Genomic DNA, 26,685 nt, shown 5'->3' on the forward strand with positions numbered 1-26,685 from the left:
AACCAACTTCGTGTCTCGTAGAAACGGTGACATTTGCCGTCCTTGTGATTTGAGACACGGCCAGAAACAGGCCAATGAGTCCAGTCTTCACTTCCCCTCCTTCCAAAGTCCTTTTTGACACCCTACACCACAAATTACACAATTTCGGTGCTGCATCAAAGATTGCGTCAGATTAGCTCGATATCATAAATATGTGCTTGGGAAGTTTAAGCAAATATCGTGGATTTGGTTTCGGGAAACTATCAAGGATCTCCAAAATCCACGTTTGAAGAAAAGGTTCACTCCCACTTTTATTCCACAATGAAACTGGAGCAGTTTTGCTCTTTATAAGCATTCATGTAAGGTTACATCGACCACGCAAATATCTATTTTTGTACTATCACGTGCATTTTTAAAGCTTAGAAAGTTCTTTCCAATGAACTTTACTTTATGGATCAAGTTTGGGTTCGTTGCATGTATGTATGATATTTTATTTTTGTGAAATGCTTCCATCTAGTGGTTGATTTCTGACTTTGCTTGAGGCAAATCATGTGCTTCAGACGAAACTCTTCATTCTTCAGAGATGTTGCTGTACATTGACTGATAGTATTAAAATCTACCTTCTCAAAAACACTGTTTTCTGCCAAAGCTACTCTAATTACTGGATTGTTTAAACTTTAAAGCTCTGCCAATGTAAAGACCACTTACCACAAGAAATAGCGTTAACTATAAAGGTAATAGCTGTATGTGACCTTGAATCACAAAACCAGTCATAAGTAGCACAGGTATATTTTGTAGCAATAGCCAAACATACATATTGGTCATATCGATTTTTTTGTATGCTAAAAATCGTTAGGATATTAAGATCGTGTTCCATGAAGATATTTTGTAAATTTCCTACCGTAAATATACCAAAACTTCATTTTTGATTAGTAATATGCATTCAAAGCAAATTAAAAAAAAAAAAAAAGCAAATTCAAAGAACAAGTTCATACCAACATTTTAATGACTGACAAATATGCACATTTTCGTTTGAAGAACATGCACATCTATTCAGGAAAAGAACCCAAAAAAAAAAAACTTGGGGAGGAATAAAATGGACAGAAATGGTCAAAATACTCAAAACCCATGAAAAAAATCAGTTCAACATAACGATAAAATCAAAGCACTTGTGTTTGAGAACGTATAAATGTAGGATTTAAACTATATTTGACATGAGTCGAATATGTGTGCGATCCATGTCAATGACTGACGGGATACCGCAGGACCATACCAGACCTTTCATCTTTCTCATTAAAAATAGGTAACCAATTAAGAAATAAGTGCTTTAATGTTCAATGTGTGCAGCACTGTTTCTGTCTCAACATTTCCTGACATCATTCAGTCGAGGGCCGGCCGTGTGAAACTGAAAACACATCTCAAAAACACACATCTCAAACTAATGATTGTACTTTTTGTGTGGAGAATATAGACAGGAGCCAAAACAGCAATGCTGTGTGGACATTTGGGTGAATTTCACAAAACCTGGCAAGCACTTAATTGAATGTACTTAATTTTTTAGATTAATGAAATAATGTTTTTAAATATCTAATTTCCTTTTTTTTTTTTTTTGTAGTAAGTCAGAATTAATATTTTTGCATTTTAATGAGTCTTTTTTACATTGCAGGATATATTTAGACTTTCTCTCCCCTTTTTGCATTACTGTAACAAGCCTGATTATTTTTATTTAATAAAAAAAGTTTAATTAAAATAATCCTTTTTGTTTTTTTGCAAATGCAAATTTATATCTCTCAATTCTGACTTTTTGGCAAATGCAAGTCTGTATCTCACAACGTCTTGCATCGTACAATTCTTTTTTCTTACTATTCCAATTTTACATTTTTTTTCAATTCTGACTTTCTTGCAATTTCCGAGTTTTTTTTCTTGCAAATGCTAGTTTGTATCTTACAATTCTGGCTTTTTTCTTGCAATTCCAAGTTTATTTTTCAATTTTGACTTTCTCGCAAATTAAAGTCTGTATCTCACAATTCCGACTTTTGTCATGCAATTCAGTTTGTATCTCCCAATTCTGACTTTCTCAAAATTTTGAGTTTCTTTCTTGCAAATTTTTTTTTCTCACAAATGCAAGTTTGTATCTTACAATTCTGACTTTTTTCGTACAATTCCAAATTTATATTTTTTCAATTCTGACTTTCTCACAATTCCGAGTTATCTTGCGAATTAAAGTCTGTATCTCACAATTCCGACTTTTGTCTTGCAATTCAATTTATCTCTCAATTCTGACTTTCTCGCAATTTCCGAGGTTTTTTTTCTTGCAAGCGCAAGTTTGCATCTTACAATTATGACTTTTTTTCTTACAATAAAAGTTAAGATTTTTCAATTCTGACTTTCTCGCAATTCCGAGTTTTTTCTTGCAAATGCAAGTTTGCATCTTACAATTCTGACTTTTTTCTCACAATTCTAAGTTTATTTTTCAATTCTGACTTTCTTGCAATTCTGAGTTTTCTCGCAAACTGAAGTCTGTATCTCACAATTCCAACTTTTGTCTTGCAATTCAGTTTGTATCTCCCAATTCTGACTTTCTCGAAATTGAGTTTCTGTCTTGCAAGTGCTAGTTTGCATCTTACACTTCTGACTTTTTTCGTACAATTCCAAGTTTATATATTTTTAATTCTGACCTTCATGCAAATCCAAGTTTATATCTTACAATTTTGACTTTTTTTCTTGCAAGTGCAAATTTGCATCTTACAATTCTGACCTTTTTCTTACAATTTATATTTTTTATTCTGACTTCCTTGCAATTCCGAGTTTATATCTCTTAATTCTTACTTTTTTCTTACAATTCTAACTTTTGTTTTAAACTCCTGAAATAAAGTTCAGACTTTTTTTTTCTCGCAACTGCAAGTTCATATCATACAATTTGCCCTTTTTTCGGAATTTATTTTTTTCTTGGAAATGCAAGTTTGTATCTTACAATTCTGACATTCCGAGTATATCTCTCAATTCTAACCTTTTTCTCGCAATTCTAACTTTTCTTTTATTAGAATTGTGAGATATAAACTCGCAACTGTGAGTTATAAATTCCTGAAATAAAGTTCTGACTGTTTTTCTCGCAACTGCAAGTTGCATCTTACAATTCTGACTTTTTTCTTGCAATTCCAAGTTTATATTTGTCAATTCTAACTTTATCTGAATTTTGAGATACAAACTCACAACTGTGAGTTACAAAGTCCTGAAATAAAGTTTATATATATATATTATATATATTTAGAAGCCAAATATGACCTAGACAAGTTCTTGCCAGATTTTGCATCATTCACCCATTTAGCTTTTTATTTTTTTTTTTACAACCTACATATATATTGTGTGAGTATTCATGACTATAATTTGATAAATACACCAAAACAACAATTGCAATTTTAGAGGTCAAATTGCTTGGTCAATATATCAAAATTATTTTATCTTTTATTTAGTACTGCAGGATAACTATATTCTTCAGAAATCATATAATGGCATTTGGAAAAAAAAAAGGCAATCAAAACAAACAAAGCTCGATAAGGATGCCAAGTCGAAAACCGTCAGAACTGTTCAGCATCTAATAAAGCTTTTGCAGTTTCGGAAAAGCAACAGAGACAACCAAAGGGTTCAGTCTACTGATCAGTAGTTTTCTATCTAGTTCAGTAATACTCACCTGTTAATCATAGACAGGGCAGATACTATTAGTGCCAATGTAATTAAACATGGTTTTCAGAAGCCATGCATACAGTAGAGCTCGGTGTGTGTGGAAGCCCAAGACCACATCAGTCCCCCTTTAACCAGTGCATGCTAAACCACCTGCCTGTTCAGATTATTAAACGTCGATAACGGCCGAGTTGGGAAACCAGAGAAAGCGTACGGTTCATTGTGGACGTCGATGAGTCGTGACGGGGTGTAGGACACAAGCACACTTTCTCAGCGGCCTCCCACGCTCTCGCCACAGGAAGAGGGTGGAGTCCAGGCCTGGAACGCTTTGATAACAGTCTCGTTTCTTAGTGTGATGACAATAAACGTTTGGCAAATAAGGGAGCTGGATGATGATATGCGTGGCATTGCGGTGTTGAAGGAAAACACGGGGTGGAGGGGAATCCTGGAGCTGAACCGGTGACGAAGCTGCGCCTTCCAGACGTTCACGGGACAAGGAATCCATCTGTAATAGATGGAGAAGCTACAGTTTATTTTATTATATCAAATATATTTAGATTTATTGTTTGTTTTTTAATTATTTTAAATGCATTTCTTTTTTATTTCTACAGAAAAAGCAGGGGAAAACATATCTAAGGAAGCCTGTTTCCACCATTTATAAAACAACAACAATTGTGACTTTGCCCAATACAAACTCACAATTCCGACTTTGAGTTATAAAGTCAGAATTGCGAGATATAAACTTCTGACTTTAACGCAAAGGTTTTTTTCTCGCAAAATGCGCGTTTGTATCTCATAATTCTGACTTTCTCGCAATTCCGAGTTTATTTTTTAATTCTGACATTTTTCTCGCAAATGCAAGTTTGTATCTCTCTCAATTCTTTTTTTCTCACAGTTCCGAGTTTCTCACAAATCTGACAATTCCAATATTTTTTTTCTTGCAAATGCGAGATTGTATCTCACAAATCTGACTTTTCTCCTCTCAATTCCAAGTTTATCTTACAATTCTGACTTTCTCGCAATTCAGTTGTTTCCTTGCAAATGCAAGTTTGTATCTTTAAATTCTGACTTTTTCCTTGAAATTCTGAGTTTATAGCTCTCAATTATGACTCTCGCAAATCCAAGTTTTTTTTCTTGCAAATCCAAGTTTGTATCTCACAATTCTGACTCTCTCGCAATTCTGAGTTTTTTCTTGAAAATGCAAGTATCTTAAATTCTGACTTTTTCCTAGAAATTCTGAGTTTATAGCTCTTTATTCTCACTCTCGCAATTCAGCTTTTTCCTTGAAAATCCAAGTTTGTATCTCACAACTCTAAATTTTTTGTCACAATTCTGAGTTTATCTCACAATTCTGACTTTCTCGCAATTCAGTTTTTTCCTTGCAAATGCAAGTTTGTATCTCACAATTCTGACTTTTTTCTTGAAATTCCGAGTTTATAGCTCTCAATTATGACTCTCGCAATTCCGAGTTTTTTCTTCTTGCAAATCCAAGTTTGTATCTCACAACTCTGAATGTGTCACAATTCTGACTTTCTCGCAATTCTGAGTTTATAGTTCTGAATTATGACTCTCGCAATTCCGAGTTTTTTCTTCTTGCAAATCCAAGTTTGTATCTCACAACTCTAATTTTTTTGTCACAATTCTGAGTTTATCTCACAATTCTGACTCTCGCAGTTCTGAGTTTTTTTCTTGAAAATGCGAGTTTGTATCTCACAATTCTGACTTTTTTCCTCACATTTTATTCTCACTCTCGCAATTCAGCTTTTTCCTTGAAAAAACAAGTTTGTATCTTTAAATTCTGACTTTTTCCTTGAAATTCTGAGTTTACAGTTCTTAATTATGACTCTCGCAATTCTGAGTTTTTCTTCTTGCAAATCCAAGTTTGTATCTCACAACTCTAATTTTTTTGTCACAATTCTGAGTTTATCTCACAATTCTGACTTTCTCGCAATTCAGTTGTTTCCTTGCAAATGCAAGTTTGTATCTTTAAATTCTGACTTTTTCCTTGAAATTCTGAGTTTATAGCTCTCAATTATGACTCTCGCAAATCCAAGTTTTTTTTCTTGCAAATCCAAGTTTGTATCTCACAATTCTGACTCTCTCGCAATTCTGAGTTTTTTCTTGAAAATGCAAGTATCTTAAATTCTGACTTTTTCCTAGAAATTCTGAGTTTATAGCTCTTTATTCTCACTCTCGCAATTCAGCTTTTTCCTTGAAAATCCAAGTTTGTATCTCACAACTCTAAATTTTTTGTCACAATTCTGAGTTTATCTCACAATTCTGACTTTCTCGCAATTCAGTTTTTTCCTTGCAAATGCAAGTTTGTATCTCACAATTCTGACTTTTTTCTTGAAATTCCGAGTTTATAGCTCTCAATTATGACTCTCGCAATTCCGAGTTTTTTCTTCTTGCAAATCCAAGTTTGTATCTCACAACTCTGAATGTGTCACAATTCTGACTTTCTCGCAATTCTGAGTTTATAGTTCTGAATTATGACTCTCGCAATTCCGAGTTTTTTCTTCTTGCAAATCCAAGTTTGTATCTCACAACTCTAATTTTTTTGTCACAATTCTGAGTTTATCTCACAATTCTGACTCTCGCAGTTCTGAGTTTTTTTCTTGAAAATGCGAGTTTGTATCTCACAATTCTGACTTTTTTCCTCACATTTTATTCTCACTCTCGCAATTCAGCTTTTTCCTTGAAAAAACAAGTTTGTATCTTTAAATTCTGACTTTTTCCTTGAAATTCTGAGTTTACAGTTCTTAATTATGACTCTCGCAATTCTGAGTTTTTCTTCTTGCAAATCCAAGTTTGTATCTCACAACTCTAAATTTTTTGTCACAATTCTGAGTTTATCTCACAATTCTGACTTTCTCGCAATTCAGTTTTTTCCTTGCAAATGCAAGTTTGTATCTCACAATTCTGACTTTTTTCTTGAAATTCCGAGTTTATAGCTCTCAATTATGACTCTCGCAATTCCGAGTTTTTTCTTCTTGCAAATCCAAGTTTGTATCTCACAACTCTGAATGTGTCACAATTCTGACTTTCTCGCAATTCTGAGTTTATAGTTCTGAATTATGACTCTCACAATTCCGAGTTTTTTCTTCTTGCAAATCCAAGTTTGTATCTCACAACTCTAATTTTTTTGTCACAATTCTGAGTTTATCTCACAATTCTGACTCTCGCAGTTCTGAGTTTTTTTCTTGAAAATGCGAGTTTGTATCTCACAATTCTGACTTTTTTCCTCACATTTTATTCTCACTCTCGCAATTCAGCTTTTTCCTTGAAAAAACAAGTTTGTATCTTTAAATTCTGACTTTTTCCTTGAAATTCTGAGTTTACAGTTCTTAATTATGACTCTCGCAATTCCGAGTTTTTTTTCTTGCAAATCCAAGTTTGTATCTCACAATTCTGAATTTGTCACAATTCTGAGTTTATCTCACAATTCTGACTCTCGCAGTTCTGAGTTTTTTTCTTGAAAATGTGAGTTTATATCTCACAATTCTGACTTTTTTCCTCACAACTCCGAGTTTATATCTCTCCTTTCTTAATTTCTCACTCTCGCAATTCAGTTTTTTCCTTGCAAATGCAAGTTGTATCTTTAAATTGTGACTTTTTCCTTGAAATTCCGAGTTTATAGCTCTCAATTCTGACTTTCTTGCAATTCCAAGTTTCTTGCAAATGCAATTTTGTATCTTACAATTTTGACTTTCTCGCAATTCCGTTTTTTTTTCTTGCAAATGTGAGTTTGTATCTCACAACTCTTTTTTTCTTGAAATTCCAAGTTTCTTACAATTCTGACTTGTTCTCGTATTTCCATGTTTATCTTTCAATTCTGACTTTTTTGTTTTTCATAATTCCGAGCTTATATCTCGCAATTCTGACTTTTTCCTCACAATTCTAAACTCGCAATTGTGAGTTATAAAGTCCAGTTATGAGGGGGGGAAATGCAACTTGTATGTTCACAGAATTGCGAGTTTATATTTTACAGTTCTGACTTAACAACTTGCAAATGTGTGTTTTAAAGTGAGAATTACAAGATATAAACATACAACGTATTATATAAAGCATTTATGTGGAAAAAAAGGCACAATTGCAAATTTATATCACAAATCTGAAGTCAGAATTGCATGATGTAAATTTGCAATTGCAAGAAAAATGTCAGAATTGTGAAAAAGTCACAATTACTCTTTTCATCTTTTATTCAGTGGTGGAAACAGGCTTCCATACGGATCACATGAAGAAGTCACATAAATAAATCTCTATTATTAAATTTACTTAAATTATTCAAAGACTATAAACGCACTGAAAAATACATTTTAGTGATAAATTAATTGGTCACAACAGCCTAATATTCACTAAAGATGATACATGAAGAAAAATGCAATTTTGGAACATATTTTCACAACAAGGTTCAATAGACAGCTTGATTGAAAAAAAATATTATTTTATGCCAATATAAGGGTTAATAAAGAGTTTCCAGGGTTAATATGTTGGGTTAAGAGTTTATCACTAACCCCCCAAAAAAGCAATAGCAGTAGTCATGCTTGACTTATCCATCTGCACTAACAAGCAAAGTCTCTGCTCTATTCTGAAGTGTTTTGTCCTAAACTGATCTTGGGAGAGCATCTGGAAACCCTTCCAGCATCTCAAGGGACCTCTAGTGGTCAACAGACCATGCTTGAAGACTCTTCCTCCAACAAAGCAAAACAAAATCTTCACACACAAAAGGCAATCGAAGCATCATAGTTCACTCAGAGCATGTGAACGTTTCAGTTTATGTGCAGATTTTCAACACCACAATTACTCTTGTTGGGACTTTCCATTTTAAGCAACTGTTCAAACTACATGTACAGTAGGTCAACGCAGGTCAATAGTGTTTTTCATTACACTGCTAAGTTCATTTACCATCTTGTGGGGGGTCGACGGTGATGTCCTCGGTCTCTGTGTCATCCTTCATCTCTTCATCCTCATCTTCATCCTCTGCCAGCTCACTGGCGATGAGTTGTCGGGCTAGCTTAATGTTCATGCCTTCATTATAATGCATCTTCCTCATCATCTGGAACTGCTGCTTTCTGGCTGAGGAAAGACAAAACATACAGCTCTAAACCCCAGAACCCACTGATTCACCGTCCATTAAGGGAAACGCAAAAAGATGAAGACAAATCTTTGTTCTAGGTTAACAAAAAGCTGGTGGAAAGTGGTAACACATCAAAGTGGTGTACATCAAACTGAATGCTGCATGCGCAGTTTTATTTTTCACATTAGCATATATGCTTACAACACCGATATCAAAATTTCACTGAGTCACTTGTTTCTGTTTTTTTCTCTAGCAGTGAACACTGGATAAACAAAGAGATTCAAATCTTTAGTTTTAGGAAATAAATAATTAGAGCTGCCACATCTGTAATTAAAACAATAATTTGATTTTTTTTTGTGTGTGTGTTTTGTGCGTTGACAGTGATATTTGTTCTGATATTGGCCAACGTTTACCTCAATAACTGCTTGAGAAACAGGATGCAAAGTTCTCTTCACTGAGAAACTCATGGCAAGCTGTACTTGTTATTGTTTTACTCATATATTTGTTATAAATTGTACATATCTGATTATATACAGTGCCTTGCAAAAGTATTCATACCCCTTTTTGTTTTGTTGCCGCATTATGTTAAACTGCTGTAAATTAGTTTTTCCCCACATCAGTTTACACTCCGTACACCATAATAATGACAAAGCAAAAACCAGATGTGCAAATTTTACAAATGTATTAAACATAAAACACTGAAATAAGTACATTGCATAAGTATTCATACCCTTAACGCAGTACATAGTTGAAGCACCTTTACAGCCTCGAGTCTTTTTGGGTCTGATGTGACAAGCTTTGCTCATCTGCATTTGGCAATTATCTGCCATTCTTTGCCTCACCTTTTCACCTCTCAAGCTCTGTCAGCTTGGATGGGGGCTGGCAGACATTTTCTCGAGTCCTAGTTGTTCCAGTAGTCTTCCATTATGGAGAATGCTTCTGTCAACCTTCAATGCAGCAGATTTCTTCCCTAGATCATTGCCTTAACGCAAGTCTGTCACTGAGCTCTACAGGCAGTTATCTTGGTTTTTGCTCTGATATGCATTTTCAGCTGTTAGACCTTTTCTGAGAGGTGTGTGCCTTTCTAAATCAGACTCATTCAAATGAATCTGCCACAGTTTAACTCCACTCGAAGTGTAGTAACATCTAGAAGCAATATGAAGGCTAAATTTCGAGTGTCCCAGAAAAGGGTATGAATACTTATGCAACGCGATCTTTTCAGTTTTTTATTTTTAATAAATTTGCAAAGTTGTTACAAACCTGTTTTGTGCTTTGTCATTATGGTGTATGAGACGTAGATTGATGTGGAAAAAAAAGTAATTTAAAGCAGTTTAACATAATGCTGCAACAAAACGTGAAAAAAATGAGGGGGTATGAACACTTTTGCAAGGCACTGTATGTCCAATATTTAATGTTCCAAATAAATGAGAGCATTCAATAAAATTCATTTCCACTAGGGCTGCACGATAATTAGGCAGAAGTTCTTCTTATTATCTTATTTATCATAATAAAGTATATTTATAATGCAATGCCTGTATCACAGCTTAGAATACTATAAAAAATATGCAATATTCTGTGTAAGAGAAGCCACATCCTCTCACAGAAGGATCTACTTCAAACACTCGACTAACGTTATGAAGTGAGTTTGGAGTAAAAACATGTTATTAAATGTGGTATTTTCACGTGCTTTCAGAAGTAGCAGCATTTACTACACAAAACCGTAGTACACTGAGAAGCTATGCAAACAGCTGTCATTATTGTGAAACGTTTTCTTTCTATTTCCATATTGCGTGATTAAATCGTCTGCAATAATGAAAGCGATATAGAGTAGCTTGTCAGTGACCTACGCTGCCCTCCAAAGGCAAAGCGCAGTAACTACACATTTGGTCAAAATTGAGTTAAGGCTTTAAAAGGACTTTGTGACAACTGTTTTGTCTTGTGGCAAAGTCTCCTGGTTCAATTATGTCCCATTTCAGAGAAACGAGAGTGTCAACATGTTTGACTAGCTGGCGTAAAAACTTTAAAGGAACACTCCACTTTTTTTTGGAAATAGGCTCATTCTCCAACTTCCATTTTGAAATCCATTCAGCCTGTTCTGGCGATATCACTTTTAGCATAGCTTAGCATAGATCATTGAATCCTATTAGACCAATAGAATCGCATTCAAAAATGACCAACGAGTTTCCATATTTGTCCTATTAAAAACTTGAGTCTTCTGCAGTTATATCGTGTACTAATACCGGCGAGAAAATGTAAAGATGTGATTTTCTAGGCCGATAAGATTAGGAACTACACTCCCATTCCGGCGTAATAGTCAAGGAAGTTTGCTGCCGTAACATGACCCAAGCAGGCGGAGTAATATCACGCAGCACATGTGCAAATGCTAATCCAGCTGGGAACTAATTTCAGGCGCTGCGTGATATTACTACGCCTGCTGCATCCATATTACGGCAGCAAACTTCCTTGACTATTACGCCGGAATGGGAGTGTAGTTCCTAATCTTATCCGCCTAGAAAATCGCATCTTTACATTTTCTCGCTGGTATTAGTACACGATATAACTGCAGAAGAGTCAAGTTTTAAATAGGACAAATATCGAAACACGTTGGTCATTTTTGAACGTGATGCTATTGATCTAATAGGATTCAATGATCTATGCTAAGCTATGCTAAAAGTGATATCGCCAGAACAGGAGAACGGCTGAATGGATTTCAAAACGGTAAAAATCAACTTAACTCGGGGGGAGTTGGAGAATGAGCCTATTTCCAAAATAAGTGGAGTGTTCCTTTAAAGGCATTTTTCTCAGTTTCAGTGTTGGCGTAGTTACTGCACTTTGCCTTTGGAGGGCAGTACGGCTCTGTGTAGTAAATACTGCTCCATCTGAAAGCATGTGCTGGAGATTTACTACCGATTACACAAACGGTTTTACTGACAAAATGCGCATGACAATCGCCTTCGATTAATCGTACAGCCCTGATTTCCACTGTGGTATCAAAACTATTGGTACCAGTTTCACTTGTATTAATATACAGTCGTGGACAAAAGTTTTGAGAATTACATAAATATTGGAAATTGGAAAAGTTGCTGCTTAAGTTTTTATAATAGCAATTTGCATATACTCCAGAATGTTATATAGAGTGATCAGATGAATTGCATAGCCCTTCTTTGCCATGAAAATTAACTTAATCCCGAAAAAAACTTTCCACTGCATTGTTAAGAAGGCTTCAGGGCGTCCAAGAGAGTCCAGCAAGCGCCAGGATGGTCTCCTAAAGAGGATTGAGCTGCGGGATCGGAGTGGCACCAGTGCAGAGCTTGCTCAGGAATGGCAGCAGGCAGGTGTGAGCGCATCTGAACACACAGTGAGGCCAAGACTTTTGGAAGATGGCCTGGTGTCAAGAAGGGCAGCAAAGAAGCCACTTCTCTCAAAAAAAAAAAAACCATCAGGGACAGATTGATCTTCTGCAAAAAGTATGGCGAATGGACTGCTGAGGACTGGGGCAAAGTCATATTCTCCGATGAAGCCTCTTTCCGATTGTTTGGGGCATCTGGAAAAAGGCTTGTCCGGAGAAGAAAAGGTGAGCGCTACCATCAGTCCTGTGTCATGCCAACAGTAAAGCATCCTGAGACCATTCATGTGTGGGGTTGCTTCTCATCCAAGGGAGTGGGCTCACTCACAATTTTGCCCAAAAACACAGCCATGAATAAAGAATGGTACCAAAACACCCTCCAACAGCAACTTCTTCCAACAATCCAACAACAGTTTGGAGAAGAACAATGCATTTTCCAGCACGATGGAGCACCGTGCCATAAGGCACTAAGTGGCTCGGGGACCAAAACGTTGAAATTTTGGGTCCATGGCCTGGAAACTCCCCAGATCTTAATCCCATTGAGAACTTGTGGTCAATCCTCAAGAGGCGGGTGGACAAACAAAAACCCACTAATTCTGACAAACTCCAAGAAGTGATTATGAAAGAATGGGTTGCTATCAGTCAGGATTTGGCCCAGAAGTTGATTGAGAGCATGCCCAGTCGAATTGCAGAGGTCCTGAACAAGAAGGGCCAACACTGCAAATACTGACTCTTTGCATAAATGTCATGTAATTGTCAATAAAAGCCTTTGAAACGTATGAAGTGCTTGTAATTATATTTCAGTACATCACAGAAACAACTGAAACAAAGATCTAAAAGCAGTTGAGCAGCAAACTTTGTGAAAACTAATATTTGTGTCATTCTCAAAACTTTTGGCCACGACTGTATATGCTTATAAACCTTTACTAGACAAACCCTGCATGTAACACTACATAAGACTGTGCATTAAAAAGAATTGAGAAAAACAGACAAAAGAGAGAGAGAACGAGTTGCGGAGCAGTGTGTGTTTGAGCCGCCGGCTGACGGTGCGGTGAGCTGTGCAAATGTGTAATCAGTGTGAGAGGAAACAGAGGTGAATCTGGGGCCATGAGAGACAGAGACACGTGTCTCACCTTGATCCTCCGGACTCAACTCCTCCTCCTCTTCCTCACTGCTCTCCTCCTCTGGCTCTTCCATGAAGCGAGATTCTGCGCCTTCCGCCGCCGCCGCCGCCAGCCTGAGACAGACAGGTGAGAACGAGAAGCCATCATTCAATATTTTGAATTAGTTTTTGTAATAAAAATTTATATTTTATTATTTCCCGTTTCGTTTACATACACCTTGCAGAATTTGCAAAATGTTAATTATTTTAGCAAAATAATTGGGATCATACAAAATGCATGTTATTGTTTATTTAGTACTGACCTGAATAAGATATTTCACATAAAAGATGTTCACATATAGTCCACAAGAGAATAACTGAATTTATAAAAAGTACATCCCCTATGATTCTTAATACTGCATTGTTTCCTGAATGATCCACAGCTGTGTTTTTTAGTTTAGTGATAGTTTTTCATGAGTCCAGATAAAACCTTCAGGTCCCACAAATTCTTTGGTTTTTAGGCATTTTTGTGCATTTAAACCCTTTTCAGCAATAACTGTTTCATTTTGAGATCCATCTTTTGACACTGAGGACAACTGAGGGACTCATATGCAACTATTACAGAAGGTTCAAACGCTCACTGATCATGGTAAATTTAAACTTATGTTATCTTCCGGGAAACATGCAAGTATCTTCTGTAGCTTCCGAAGGGCAGTACTAAATTAAATTTATGCAAAATAAGAAAGATTACCACATCTCCATTCTGTTCAAAATATTTCAATGGATGTTTTTTCTTTCTAAAGCATCAGTGAGTGTTTGAACCTTCTGTAATAGTTGCATATGAGTCCCTCAGTTGTCCTCAGTGTGAAAAGATGGATCTCAAAATCATACAGTCATTGTTGGAAAGGATTCAAATGCACAAAAATGCTAGAAAAAAAAGAAGGATTTTTTTAGAAGAACGCTCTTATTTTGCTAAAATAATTAACATTTTGTAGATTCTGTAAACTTTTGTCCTCATCTGTATACCATTACATTACATAATCATAATTTGTATGCATTTTCTGATGATTTATGCTGCCACAGGCTTATGCAACAAGCTTAATTCCCCATCATTTCCTGTGGCGGCACAATAATGGTAAAAGCATCAATTACACACCTAATGTGCATCACTATAGCTAAAAACCTTCCTGTCTTCGTCATGAAATGAAAAACCAATAAATATGTAATTGCCCAAAACATCCATTTAACTCTGACCAAAATTTGATGCAATCATACTGTATTCATATCGACTTCTTATAAATAGAAACTACAGAGTAAGACTCGACGGAAGCTGAAGTTCCTTATAAGGGAAAAAAATAATAAGCTCTTCAATTAATTTGACTTTCTCATTATAATAATAGCTAATGTTAATAAAATATAACTTAGTTTAGCTTATTAAGGAAGTTTTTCACAAAACCTGGTTGTCTCTGTAGTTAATGTGAGAAGGCTGGAGAAGTAACCGGACACAAACACACACACAAATAATGGCCCCAGTGAATGCTGGGTAGGAGAACATAAACCACACGTGCCTGAGGGAAAGACAAGATAGAGTGGTGAAAGAAAGACACAGTAGGAGGAGGACGATGACAAAAGAGAGCAGAGATAGAGATGAAGAAAGAAAGTAAAGGCGAGCGGGATTAAGGCAGAGTAGTGGCACTACTATTAGGTTCAGGATGCTCTTCCTAGATGCTAACATCAGCTACAGATTCAGTTACAGGCCTGCGGCAGACAAACCACTCACTCACATCCATCTCAGAGCTTTTAAAGACACGGATCTAGACTTAAACACCCAAATCCTGCATTAAAACGGACCTATTCATTCAAAGACTCAAGTGCCTTTCTCTCAGGGCAAGAAAATCTATGAACATTCTGGTGAGAATTTATGTCCACTTACAACATACTTTTAACATCTAGTAGCTGGAATAGTTCACCCAATATTGGATAAAAATTCAAAACCAAGCAGTGATAGAGTAAATGGCATTGGTGCACACAGTTTGTTTGCAAAACTAGTGACTTAATAGCCCCTTTCACACAGTAACACCAGGAAATTGCCATAAATGGCAACGACTATCCATCATTTTATCAGTAAAGAGCCATTCACACATCACTATCAAAATACTGGTAAATTCTGTTACATTAACTAGAAATGATCTCTTAATGGCTGTGTCTTCCGGTGTTGTGTTTGTAAATATGGAGGGGTATACAAGGTTAACCCTTTATCGGGAGAAGAACCATATTTGGTAACTTAATCGAACATTTTCAATGGCGTTTGCATGCTTTTCTCCCAGCCAATCAACGGATGTAAGTCTACGTCTCAGATGGCATCTGACCAATCGGAAGATGTCCGGGGCGTTTCAAACTTCAGCGTGCTTCCGCAGGTAGAAAAATGCTGATTTACGCTCCTACCACAATTGTAAGTCAATGAAACTCACACATTGCATGGTTGAATAGTTGTGTTATACGTTGATATAGACATTGTTTGCACAGGATTTCTAGAAATTAGTGAAAGCTGTGGTATAAAAATGGTGATCATATTCGATCATACAGTATGTCCATTTTTAGACTTACGCCCTGTTCAGGTAAGAGTAAGTAAGTGATAGTATGCCTGTTTTTAGTCCACTGAATATTGCACAAGCTTGTATAACATTATACAGTAATCCATTGTGAAACTTAAACCATTTATTGAAATGATCAAGAAATAAACAGTGAAAATGTGTAATTTTGGTCAGTTTTAGTACCTATAGTTTTTTATTATAATAAAATGGCATATGTTGGCGTTTATTTTTTACTGAGGGCCTCATTACTGCTAAAAGAAGTGGTACCACCAGAATGTATAGTGCTATTTTTGTTTTACTTAACTATATATTTACAATACTGTATATGTCATTATAATGTAGAACAATTGTACTCAATAGTGCATTGGACGTTGACACAGGTTTGTATAACATTATACAGTGATCCAGTGGGAAGGATAAGACATTTATTGAAGTTACTACTAATTACTACTAAGCCATTTCATATTATAGTAGCATAGATTGGTGTTTATTATTTCAGCTAAAATAAGTGGTGCCACCAGTACTTTGTGCTATTTTTTTTCCACACTTCTCATTATATATTTACAATTTAAGTGAATAAAGTTCAGTAGATCTTCACTTTTCATTTGCAGCTGTCTATTCAACAATTCTATGGATAGAGGTTGGTTTTTGTTGTGCCAGCTGACCCCATCAAGGGTTCTGATGAGGAAAACAAAGATTTTTAATTTCCTAAATAAATATTCAGTTAAGTTTTTGTATATATATATATATACAGTAGTCAACATTCGAAGTGGATCAAAACCTTTCATCAAATTTGTCCTAAAACCAAAAAGAATACCCGTTCTTATCTTAGGACAACTTTTGATTAACTTTTTTGATCCACTTCGAATGTTGACTACTGTATATACACACACACACAAATTACCATAGACCGGCAAGGAACCATATATGGTAACTTACTTTACCTTAATTTTCAACATAAAAAATATACAATTTTTTTTTTAAGACACAAAAGTTCAAAAGTCTTGTAATAACCTCCAATAACACTCTGAGGTTGAATTTCCAAGTATTTCAATGAGTGCTCTATAAAGGGTTAATTTTTGTCTCAAACGTTCACATTCAAGCAGCCATTTCGGCCCAGAGACGGCGTATTAGACAACTTCAAAAAAGAAGCTACATTGAAATTGCATTTTGGACCTTCAATCCATTGAATCCATTGAAGTCCACTGTATAGAGAAAAATCCTGGGAAGTTTTCCTCAAAAACCTTAATTTCTTCTTGACTAAAGAAAGAAACATGAACATCTTGGATGACATGGGGCTGAGTAAATTATCAGGACATTTTTATTCTCTAATAAATCCTTTACGTTTTTAAATGTGTTGTGAAATATATCCAACTAGGTTGTAAAATTACGCAAAGCGCTCAGATGTTCACACTATGCAAAACCCTTATTAAATCAAAGTTTTTGTCAGCTATGGGTTACTGGCTGTAGATCAATATACGTGCCACTATGAGCCAGTTTGCTGACATGCTTTTCTGAGGCTTTTTTTGGAAACACTGAAATGACAGTGCATTTGAGTCGAACTCCAAACAGAAACAGTCAGACAGAAGATGTTGGGCAGACACTGTTGTAAAAGCAGTTGATTTGCCTGTAGGCCGTGACGTGACATCTGTTCGGACTTCTGGTTATTCATGTATCGTTAACTAGATTGAACTAACAAAGCGGCAGAAAACCAAAAATTATAGAAACACTCTGTTCTCGCAGCTGTTGTATCTTAATGGGCTTCTCCCTTTATCAGAGAATGCTGTGAATCCACCAAAGTCAAAGTGGACTTGACTGAGGAAAAACGTGAAGGATTGTGACAGTGTAGATCCATCATGTTACCAAAACTTGATGTATTTCTGCTTGCCTTTCAAATTAACTCATTGAATCCAAGAGATGCATGCTTTAAGCTGTTTTGAAACACTACAGCCTGACAAAACAGTGAATATAAACATTTAGTTATTATTTCAAGTAAGCCGAGATCATTGGGGAGTCATATAAATGTTGGTAGCTAGCATTTTAAGAAATCCTTTCACTACACTTTCATTCTTATCAGAGATGACAATCATGCATCACTTACTTTTTAGCGAGGTCATCTCCGGGTAAGTCTGTGTTCCCGTCCGAATCGCTGAGCGCCCCCTCATCCTCGTCATCGCCAACCATCCTAAGAAGGACAGGAGATTTTTGGCCGATAGCCCAAAGGGAGAACGACAGCATGACCTTTTCCGCAAATTACCCGGTCGTATTGAGTTGCACCCTCAGTGCTGCTCTTGTATTTTGCAGACAGGGCAGTAACATATCCAGAGAGTAGAGCAATGCTTTGAACCACCCATATTTACAATAAAAAGAGCCTCAGCAAGAGATCAAATCTTTAAACAATTACTCTTTTTCAAACTGTAGCAGTCTAATCTATTGTTTATGGTCCACATCAGTGCATTGCTACTATAAACTAGACTCACGTATGCACCTTTTTTAACCCTCTGGGGTCTGAGGGTACCCTGGAAATCCAGAGGTCTCGCGAGAGTACAATTTGAATTGTCTCTGCAAGACACTCTGGCATCGAGCAATGATGCATGTTACTGCAATACGTAAGCAGTTCTGGGAACCAATCAAATCGGTGTATCTGATGTAGGCGGGCCAGAGGCGAGCTAAGCTGATGACGACAGCGCTGCGACGTCCGAAATCATTAGTAAACATTGAAAGGGATCTACAGATGAAAAGCAGTTGTTTGAAACGGCTTTGGCCGCTACAATGACCGAGTTAGATTTGGCTTTTCATTTAAAAGAGCTCGAATCGTTCCTTTGCAAGAAGGACGTTTTTGCTGTTTTGCCGACTGGATACGGCAAGAGTTTAATTTATCAGTTAGCTCCGCTGGTAGTTAAGTGTATGGGGCGACCACGAAGAGGAACAGATCCGAAGCGGGCAGTGCCAGATAGCATTCTGCAGTCTCGAGTCCTGGCTGTTAAAAAAAGAAGTGGCGATATATGTTATCGAACAAGGTCTACCGGGACAACCTGATCGGGATTGTGGTGGATGAGGTCCATCTCATTTACAAATGGTAAGAGTCACTTGGTAAACTTACTGTAACGAAAAACTGAACTATTCAATAGTAACACAGTAGCCTAACTTGAACAGGACGATATGTCTCGCTGCTGAATGAAACTCTAGTGTCCATCCACATATTAGTTGATATAATGAATAGTTTGATCGGACCTAATTGTTTTATGAGGTTGATTCGGCTGTCGTAATTAATAGTTATTAATCTTGTCACATTGTTTATGTTATAACATTGAAATCCACTCTTATATGTTCACCGTCGCTCTGGATACGTCACACCGTGTTTTGTTGTGATTGGTCTGGAGTTATCCAATTGCGTACAGCAATAGTTTCAAATGCATGCTTGGTGCCGCCCCTCGAGTTAGATCCTTTTCATTGCTCGATGCCAGACCCTTAATCTTAATAGATTAGGGTCTGGATTTTTCCAGGCTAGTCTGAGGGTGTTTTGGGGCCCTGGAGAAGTTTTGACATGCCTTGACATTTGTGCTTTTTTCAGTATCTTAAAAACATATAAATGGCCTAAATCTGATTACATTGTAATCAGCACATATTGGGCTACAATAATATGTCAGCAAAACAAGAATGTACATGTACATACGTTTATGCGTGCTTAGTGAAAAACTAAATTTTTGAAGTCACTGAAATAAGGTCATGAAACACATACAAAATATTTGTTCACAAGACTTTTGAGAACTGGATGTGGTAGGCTAGAGTTTTTTTCTACCAAATGATGTGAAAATCATTTAGTTCACTTGTTTACACAAAACAGTATATAGATTTATATTTTTGAAGACACTTTTTGTTTAGAACGACTGTATGCGAGGAGGCGTGAATGATCATGAATAATGCTGTGATTTACACCTGAGAAGACAAAGACCTGCATAATGAGCTGCATAATGAGCTATTCAGTCAGATGTTTGACTGAGGGAACTAAGAAAAGAATGAAGGAGGGACTACTTAAAATAAATTTGCAGTTTATTTTATTTGCCTAAATTACTGTTTTGTTCATTTAATCACTCCTTCACTTAATCCAATTTGCTCTTACAAGCACATTTTCATTTTATTATTAGATTTAAAAGGGTAGCAGCAGCTTCACTCCTGAATCCACACAGTAGCACAATTGTGACCTCGGACCACAAAACCAGTCATAGGGGCAATCGTTTTTATTATTATTGCATTGTATACATCATCTAAAAGCTGAATAATTAGCATTTCCATTGATATATGGTTTGTTTGGATATGACAATATTTGGCCGAGATACAACTATTTGAAAAACTGGAATCTGAGGGTGCAAAAAAAAAAAAAAAAAAAAACATTGAGAAAATCGCCTTTAAATTGTCCAAATGAAGTTTTTAGCTATGCATATTACTAACCAAATGCTGCCATTGTTTAATTTTTTTATACTTTGTTTTAATGGTTCATTTTTTTTATCAAAAAGTCTAATTAATTTTACAGTTTTATTTTTAACAAATTACTTTCCATTACTTCTCTGGATTCCGTTTTAATGGTTCCATTAAATTTTATTAAATCAAAAGCATCTCCAATTAATTAATTTCATTAAAAGAAAAAAAATGCTCTTTAGTAAAAATTAGTATTTTTTGTGGGAAATTAGCCGTTTAGATTAATCAATAAATTAGTTGATAGATTAATCAATTTAAAAAAAATAGTTGTTAGAAGCAGACCTACTTGAAAAATTATTTGAAAGTAGATTTTTTTTTCCTAAATTACAATTTTGTTCATTTTCTTATTAGATTTAAAAGGGTGGCAGTAGCTTCACTCCTGAATCCACACAGTAGCACAATAGCATTGTGTGTGTGTGTGTGTGTGTGTGTGTGTGTGTGTGTGTGTGTGTGTGTGTGCGTGTGCGTGTGCGCGTGTGTGCGTGTGTGTGTGTGTGTGTGTGTGTGCGTGCGTGTGCGTTGCTTACCTGTGGTATGGTGTGCTGGGCTCGTCTATCTTCATCAGCCCATAGTCCTTATCCGCCGGGTGATATGTGGCCAAAATGTTCATTTCATCCCATTTTTGTGACTTCTTCCTATAAGAATGGGTAGAAACGCAGAGCTTAACATACAATTATAGATAAAGCTATTAGCCCTGATGCACATATTCCCTCTGAGATCTGCTAACATTAAACGAAGGACTCTGCCCCACTTTGAAACTTTATGGAGTACTTTGGAAACGGCGGACACAAAAAATAGCACCAAGTGGCATACATTGCCAAATATACCAGACCTTTAGTGACATAAATGATAAGACTAGCAGACATGGCCGCCTTTCATGTCTGAAGTCAATGTTTTCCAATGCATTCAATGCTATAATCATGTTACAGCACTACACTGAGTGCAGTTTTGTAATGCAAAGCACAAAGTACAAATAATTTCAACTGGCTGCCTTTCTAAGCATAACTACGCACAACTATATGGCCAATACGGGCATGAAAAGTCAAAGTGGGATGGAAGTTTACTTAAGAGAAGGAAGGTTGTTCATTTTGTTAAGAATTAAAAACAAAACATTTTTCTTTGAAACAAGTACTGATAATTTGTTAATTAAAATTAAAATTAAATTAAATGGAAACAATGTCGACTTTATGTTAACTTTAAGAGAAAATCTATACAAATCTTACACATTTCAGTAATATTATCAATTACTCTACCAGCGTTGTTGCTCTTAATTAAAACAAGTACTTTTTTTTGGTAATTTAAATAAAATATAAATAAAAAAAGCTGGAGTATTAAAATTACTGAAATAAAAATAAGTACGTAACTGAAATATTTGAATAAAAATCAAATAAAAATGACAAAAGAACAAAATAATTAAAAAGTTTAAAAAACTATAAATATTAATTAACACTAAAATAATTAATAAATAATACTAAAATAAAACTAGTAACGGCACTCTTGGTACCAAATTCTCTCTAGAAATTATCAATTGTTTACTGGTCTATTTAACGATAATTACTTTGTTTTTTTTTAATAAAATATAGATATTAGCTAAAAAAATTTAAACGAAAATTATTTTCCTTGGCAACTTACTGAAATAAAATAGCTGAAATACTAAAATTACTCAAACAAAAACTTAAAAAATAAGAGCTATAAACTTAAACACTTAAATAAAAGTGAAATTTCAGTAAGTCGCCAAAGAAAATAATTTTCATGTTTAAGTACTTTACAGCACTTCTTTTCAGTTTTTGTTTTAGTAATTTTAGTATTACAGATTAAATTTATTTTATTTCAGTAAGTTGCAGAGTTGCAAATAATTAATTTTAAGCTGAAATACTAAAATAAATAAAAAAAAATGAAGAAATAAGAGCTATAAATGGAAATACTTAAAAATAAATAAAAATGACAAAAGAACATCAAATTACTGAAAAAGCAAACAAAAACAAATGAAAATTTGACAAAAACTGAAAGTATAAAAATAGCTAAAAATATTAATAAATACTAAAACAATAAATAAGTAATACTAAAGTAACACTAGTAACGTTTTTTAACATCAAATTACCAAATTCCCTCTAGAAACGATATTTTTTACTGGTCCATTCAATGATAATTACTTCTTTTATTATTTAGTAATTACACTCTTGGTACTAAATTCCCTCTAGAACTGATTCATTTTATAATGGTTCAATTAACGAGAATTACTTTTTTTATTTATTTATTTAAATACAAATATTTGAAACAAACCTTAAATGAAAATTAGTTTCCTTGGCAACTCACTGAAATAAAATAAGTTCAAGCTGAAATACTAAAATTACTAAAACAAAACCTGAAAAAATAAGAGCTATAAATTGAAATACTTAAAAATAAATAAAAATGACAAAAGAACATAAAAATACTAAAAAATGTAACAAAGAAAAATAAAAATAAAAACTGACAAAACTGAAAGTATAAAAATAACTAAATGGCTAACTAAAAATATTAATAAATGCTAAAATAATTAATAAGAAATAGTAAAATAACACTAGTAATTACACTCTTGGTACTAAATTCCCTCTAGAACTGATTCATTTTATAATGGTTCAATTAACGATAATTACTTCTTTTTTTATTTAAAATATAAACATTAGTTAAAAAAACCTGAATGAAAACTATTTTCCTTGGCAACTTACTGAAACAAAATAAGTTGAAGCTGAAATACTAAAATTACTAAAACAAAACCTGAAAAAAAATAAGAGCTATAAACTGAAATACTTCAAAATAAATAAAAATGACAAAAGAACATAAAATTACTAAAAAATAAAAAAAATAAAAAAATAAAAAATTGACAAAACTGAAAGTATAAAAATAACTAAACGGCTAACTAAAAATATTAATAAATGCTAAAATAATTAATAAGTAATACTAAAACGACACTAGTAACGTTACTTTGTTTTCTTGGAAACTCACTAAAATAAAATAATTTTAAGTTGAAATTCTAAAACTACTAAAACAAAACAGAAAAAATTAGAGCTACAAACTGAAATACTTATAAAAATGCTAAAATAATAAGTACCCTGTCTTCCCCCTTTGGAACACTAGTGCCAAATTCCCTCTAGAAATCCAATTTTTTTACTGGTCCATTTAACAATAATTAATTATTATTATTTAAATAAAATACAAATATGCGATAAAAACTAAAATGAAAATTAATTTCATTGGCAACTTACTAAAAAACTGAAACACAAACCACACTCTTGGTACCAAATTCCCATTTTTTTTTACTGCTCTATAGACAAAATTGCATAATCTTTGTATTTGAGCATATGGACCATCAATAAGTCAAAGTGTTAGACGCAATCAATCGGACTAACCTCTGAAATTCTATAGAAGCGTAAATAAATCAATGTCGTTCGTAGTCTGAATCAGTTTTTTGTCTGTTCTATAGTCTGATGAAAATCCGGCGAGTGCATTTGGTGACATGAACGCAGTAGACTGGAGCACTAATGCTCCTGCAGTAGCAGTCAAATGTGCCAATCCACATGGAAGAAGAACAGTTACACAACCAGCGTTTGGATGAGGTGCTGCGTTACGAAGCAAGTGTGGAAATCCACTTAAACCCGATTTAAAGACGTTTTTTAACGATAGCATTTCAAAGAACTGTTGTTTGGACAAGCAGATTATTTTTAGCTCTCTTTTGGGGAGGTGCTGGATGCAATCAGTCCAAGATTTACCATCCGTCATCGACAGAAAGACGAACATAAAGCAGAGCCGAGGACTAGTGGAGTAATGCTAATCTCTTCAGAATGGATGTTCATGTTCCCTGCCTAAATAATCAAGAGATTAGTTTCATTCATGTTAGAGGCGGAGGCCTCCTCGATGCCGAACAGCGGTTTATTCTGGATCACGTGAGAGCGTACGGTGCACTGTTGCATGTAGTAGAGGTCAAGGTTTTGCTCAACGGGCCGTAGGTTGAGCTCATAATACAATACAATAGTGTTCTGCAGAAACTTATATCTCAAACACGGTTTTATCACCAAGGGACAACAACAGTCCTGAAAAAACAACAGTTCAGGCAAAAATAAGATCTACAAGCTGGTACAGGATATCCCCCCTGAAGTAACAAAAAGTTGCCAAAGAAACATGGCTATCCTGCTACTGCAGGTGTTTGAGAAACAAAACATTGTTAGGAAAAGAATGCACTCATATATCAGGGCTCTACGCTTTTCTTTTTAGGAGCACTTCAAAATTTAAGGAGCACCTTCTAATCAATAATCAAAAATCTGATTAAAAAAAAATAGCTTTCCCATTATTAGGTGATATTTGACACTTTAAAGTGTTTTACATGGGAATTTTGCATTTTTTTAACTTTATTTGAAAATGTCACCTTTAATGTCCAATTATATATATATTAGGGCCGGGACTTTAACGCGTTAATTTAGATTAATTAATTACACAAAAATAACGCGTTAATTTTTTTTAACGCATTTTAATCGCACTTAATTTTGCACCGCGGAACGTTTCTCACTGGATGAGTTTCAGCGGACCGATTATACTGGAGCACCAACTAGCGTTCAGACAAAGGAATGCGCATATCACCGCAGCACATCGAGCCTCATGTATCACCTCAATGCTTTTACAGAAGGTCTACCTACTTATAGGGTACCTGAATTTCTGAAATGTAGGCTAATATATTTCTAAATATCCCAGTGTTTCCCCTACCATTATCTTAGGGGGGCGCGTTTACAATGTCTCCTCCAAGAAAACACGGACTGGATCGCGGACTCCATTCATAAAAACCGAATATTCTATAGCGCGGAATGCCACGTAAATTCGCCGATTTTTGGATTGATTAATCAAAAGTTGGCCTGTCACTTAATTCAAATCACGATATGGACTAGTGTCTGTCAAAACTGAAATGCAAAAAGACCGTTTTAATATGAATCCTGCACTGTTTGCCTCTGTATGTTAGAATGGCAGAGACGCGTTTTTTTTTTTACTGCACGCGTGACGCTCCCGTTAATTTTTGGCATTTGCATCTCAAATGAACAGATAGACTCAATCTCCAAAGCTACTGTCAGTGTCACTTTTACCGTTTCATTTGAGAAAACTAGCATCATATCATACTTTACACACAGAAACTTCACGGCAACCTGTCAAAATAAAAGTACGGTTTAACATGAAACAGAACAATATTCCTATTTAAATAATTGACAAAAAACAATGATAAAAAATAAATAAAACAACATGATTAACCTCTTAATTGTAGAAAAAAATACTACGATTATTATTTAAATGTTAAATTATTATTATTTATTGATTTTAACAGCAAACCTCTGTTTGTTTGCCAAAAATTAAAAAGGCTTATTTTTCATTTGATTAAAAATAAATAAATGTTTATGCTTTCATTTGATTATGAGAAAAATTAAAACACAAGAATTTCTTAAAAAAAAAAAAAAATAGCAAAAGATTGTAAAGCCCTATTGTTCAAAATGTTAAAATAGAGAGTTTTGGATTTATTTTTTCACTGAAATAAATGTTTTCGTTATTACAGAAAGTAGGGTAAAGTACCGAGAAAAAAAAAGAATGGAAACCTAGGGGAAACACTGTATCTCCTATTGCTACACTTAATGGCAATATTGCACTGGTCTGTTGGACTTGGTTGAACAAAAATAAACAATATTTTGTTGCTTAAGTTTATGTATTCAGTCATTATTCAATGGTATACTAAATATCCATATGAAAAAACTTACTTCTCACTGTTCTCAGGTCAAATATTTATATGCGATTAAAATGCGATTAATTTCGATTAATTAATTACAAAGCCTCTAATTAATTAGATTAATTTTTTTAATCGAGTCCCGGCCCTAATATATATATATATATATATATATATGGGTCATTGACGTATAAGGATTTTCAACAAGCAAATTTTAAAATGCAAACACTAATAATAAAAAAAAATACCTAAATAGAGACCTAGTAGCATACTTAAAGTATGATGTAAAGTTCAGTTGAAGAAAACCTACGAGTATACTTGCAGTAGAAATCTACTAAACTGGTAGTTTACTGAGACTATACTTCAAAGTGCACTAAAAATGCATAAAACAGTATTTAAGTTCACTTTTAGTAGTTTGCAGTACAAACTGAATTAAATTAAATTCTTATTGTCAATTAAATTACACACAAATTAAGCTAGAGCTGGTATTACTTTGAGTTAACTGACTGAGCAGACATCATCTATTAAATAACTGCCACCTGAAATTAGAAACTTGATTATTAAATTTTGATTTGTACCTCACTGCACACTGTTCATTCCGTAGATGTGAACTGATATCTCAAATCATGCTTCTTGTTGAGGAGATGGCTGCGGTCTATTTGCCTGTTGCGTGATAAAACTGAAAAATCC

At 34.7% G+C, this 26,685-nt stretch overlaps 1 protein-coding gene across 1 annotated transcript; it reads right to left on the reverse strand.

The window, feature by feature from the left end:
• Positions 1-967: 967 nt before the first annotated feature.
• Positions 968-26,685, reverse strand: LOC141339001 (protein phosphatase inhibitor 2-like). The gene is made up of 6 exons (XM_073844617.1): positions 26,574-26,685; positions 20,789-20,896; positions 17,884-17,967; positions 13,220-13,323; positions 8,569-8,739; positions 968-4,165 (listed from the first exon to the last, which is right to left on the reverse strand). Exons 2-6 carry the CDS (start codon positions 20,869-20,871, stop codon positions 4,146-4,148), a joined length of 462 nt encoding a protein of 153 aa, XP_073700718.1. The 5' UTR covers positions 20,872-20,896; positions 26,574-26,685; the 3' UTR covers positions 968-4,145.

Source organism: Garra rufa, chromosome 7 (assembly GCF_049309525.1).
Source record: "Garra rufa chromosome 7, GarRuf1.0, whole genome shotgun sequence".
Classification (NCBI taxonomy): domain Eukaryota; kingdom Metazoa; phylum Chordata; class Actinopteri; order Cypriniformes; family Cyprinidae; genus Garra; species Garra rufa.

Bases quoted from the DNA above. Each gene is read 5' to 3' on its own strand.
- LOC141339001 (XM_073844617.1), bottom strand. From the start codon at position 20,871: ATGAACATTTTGGCCACATATCACCCGGCGGATAAGGACTATGGGCTG. The intron at 8,740-13,219 runs GTGAGACACGTG...GTCTTTCCTCAG, and splicing joins GTTGAGTCCGGAGGATCAAG to CCAGAAAGCAGCAGTTCCAG. The intron at 4,166-8,568 runs GTAAATGAACTT...CATCTATTACAG, and splicing joins CGTCGACCCCCCACAAGATG to ATGGATTCCTTGTCCCGTGA.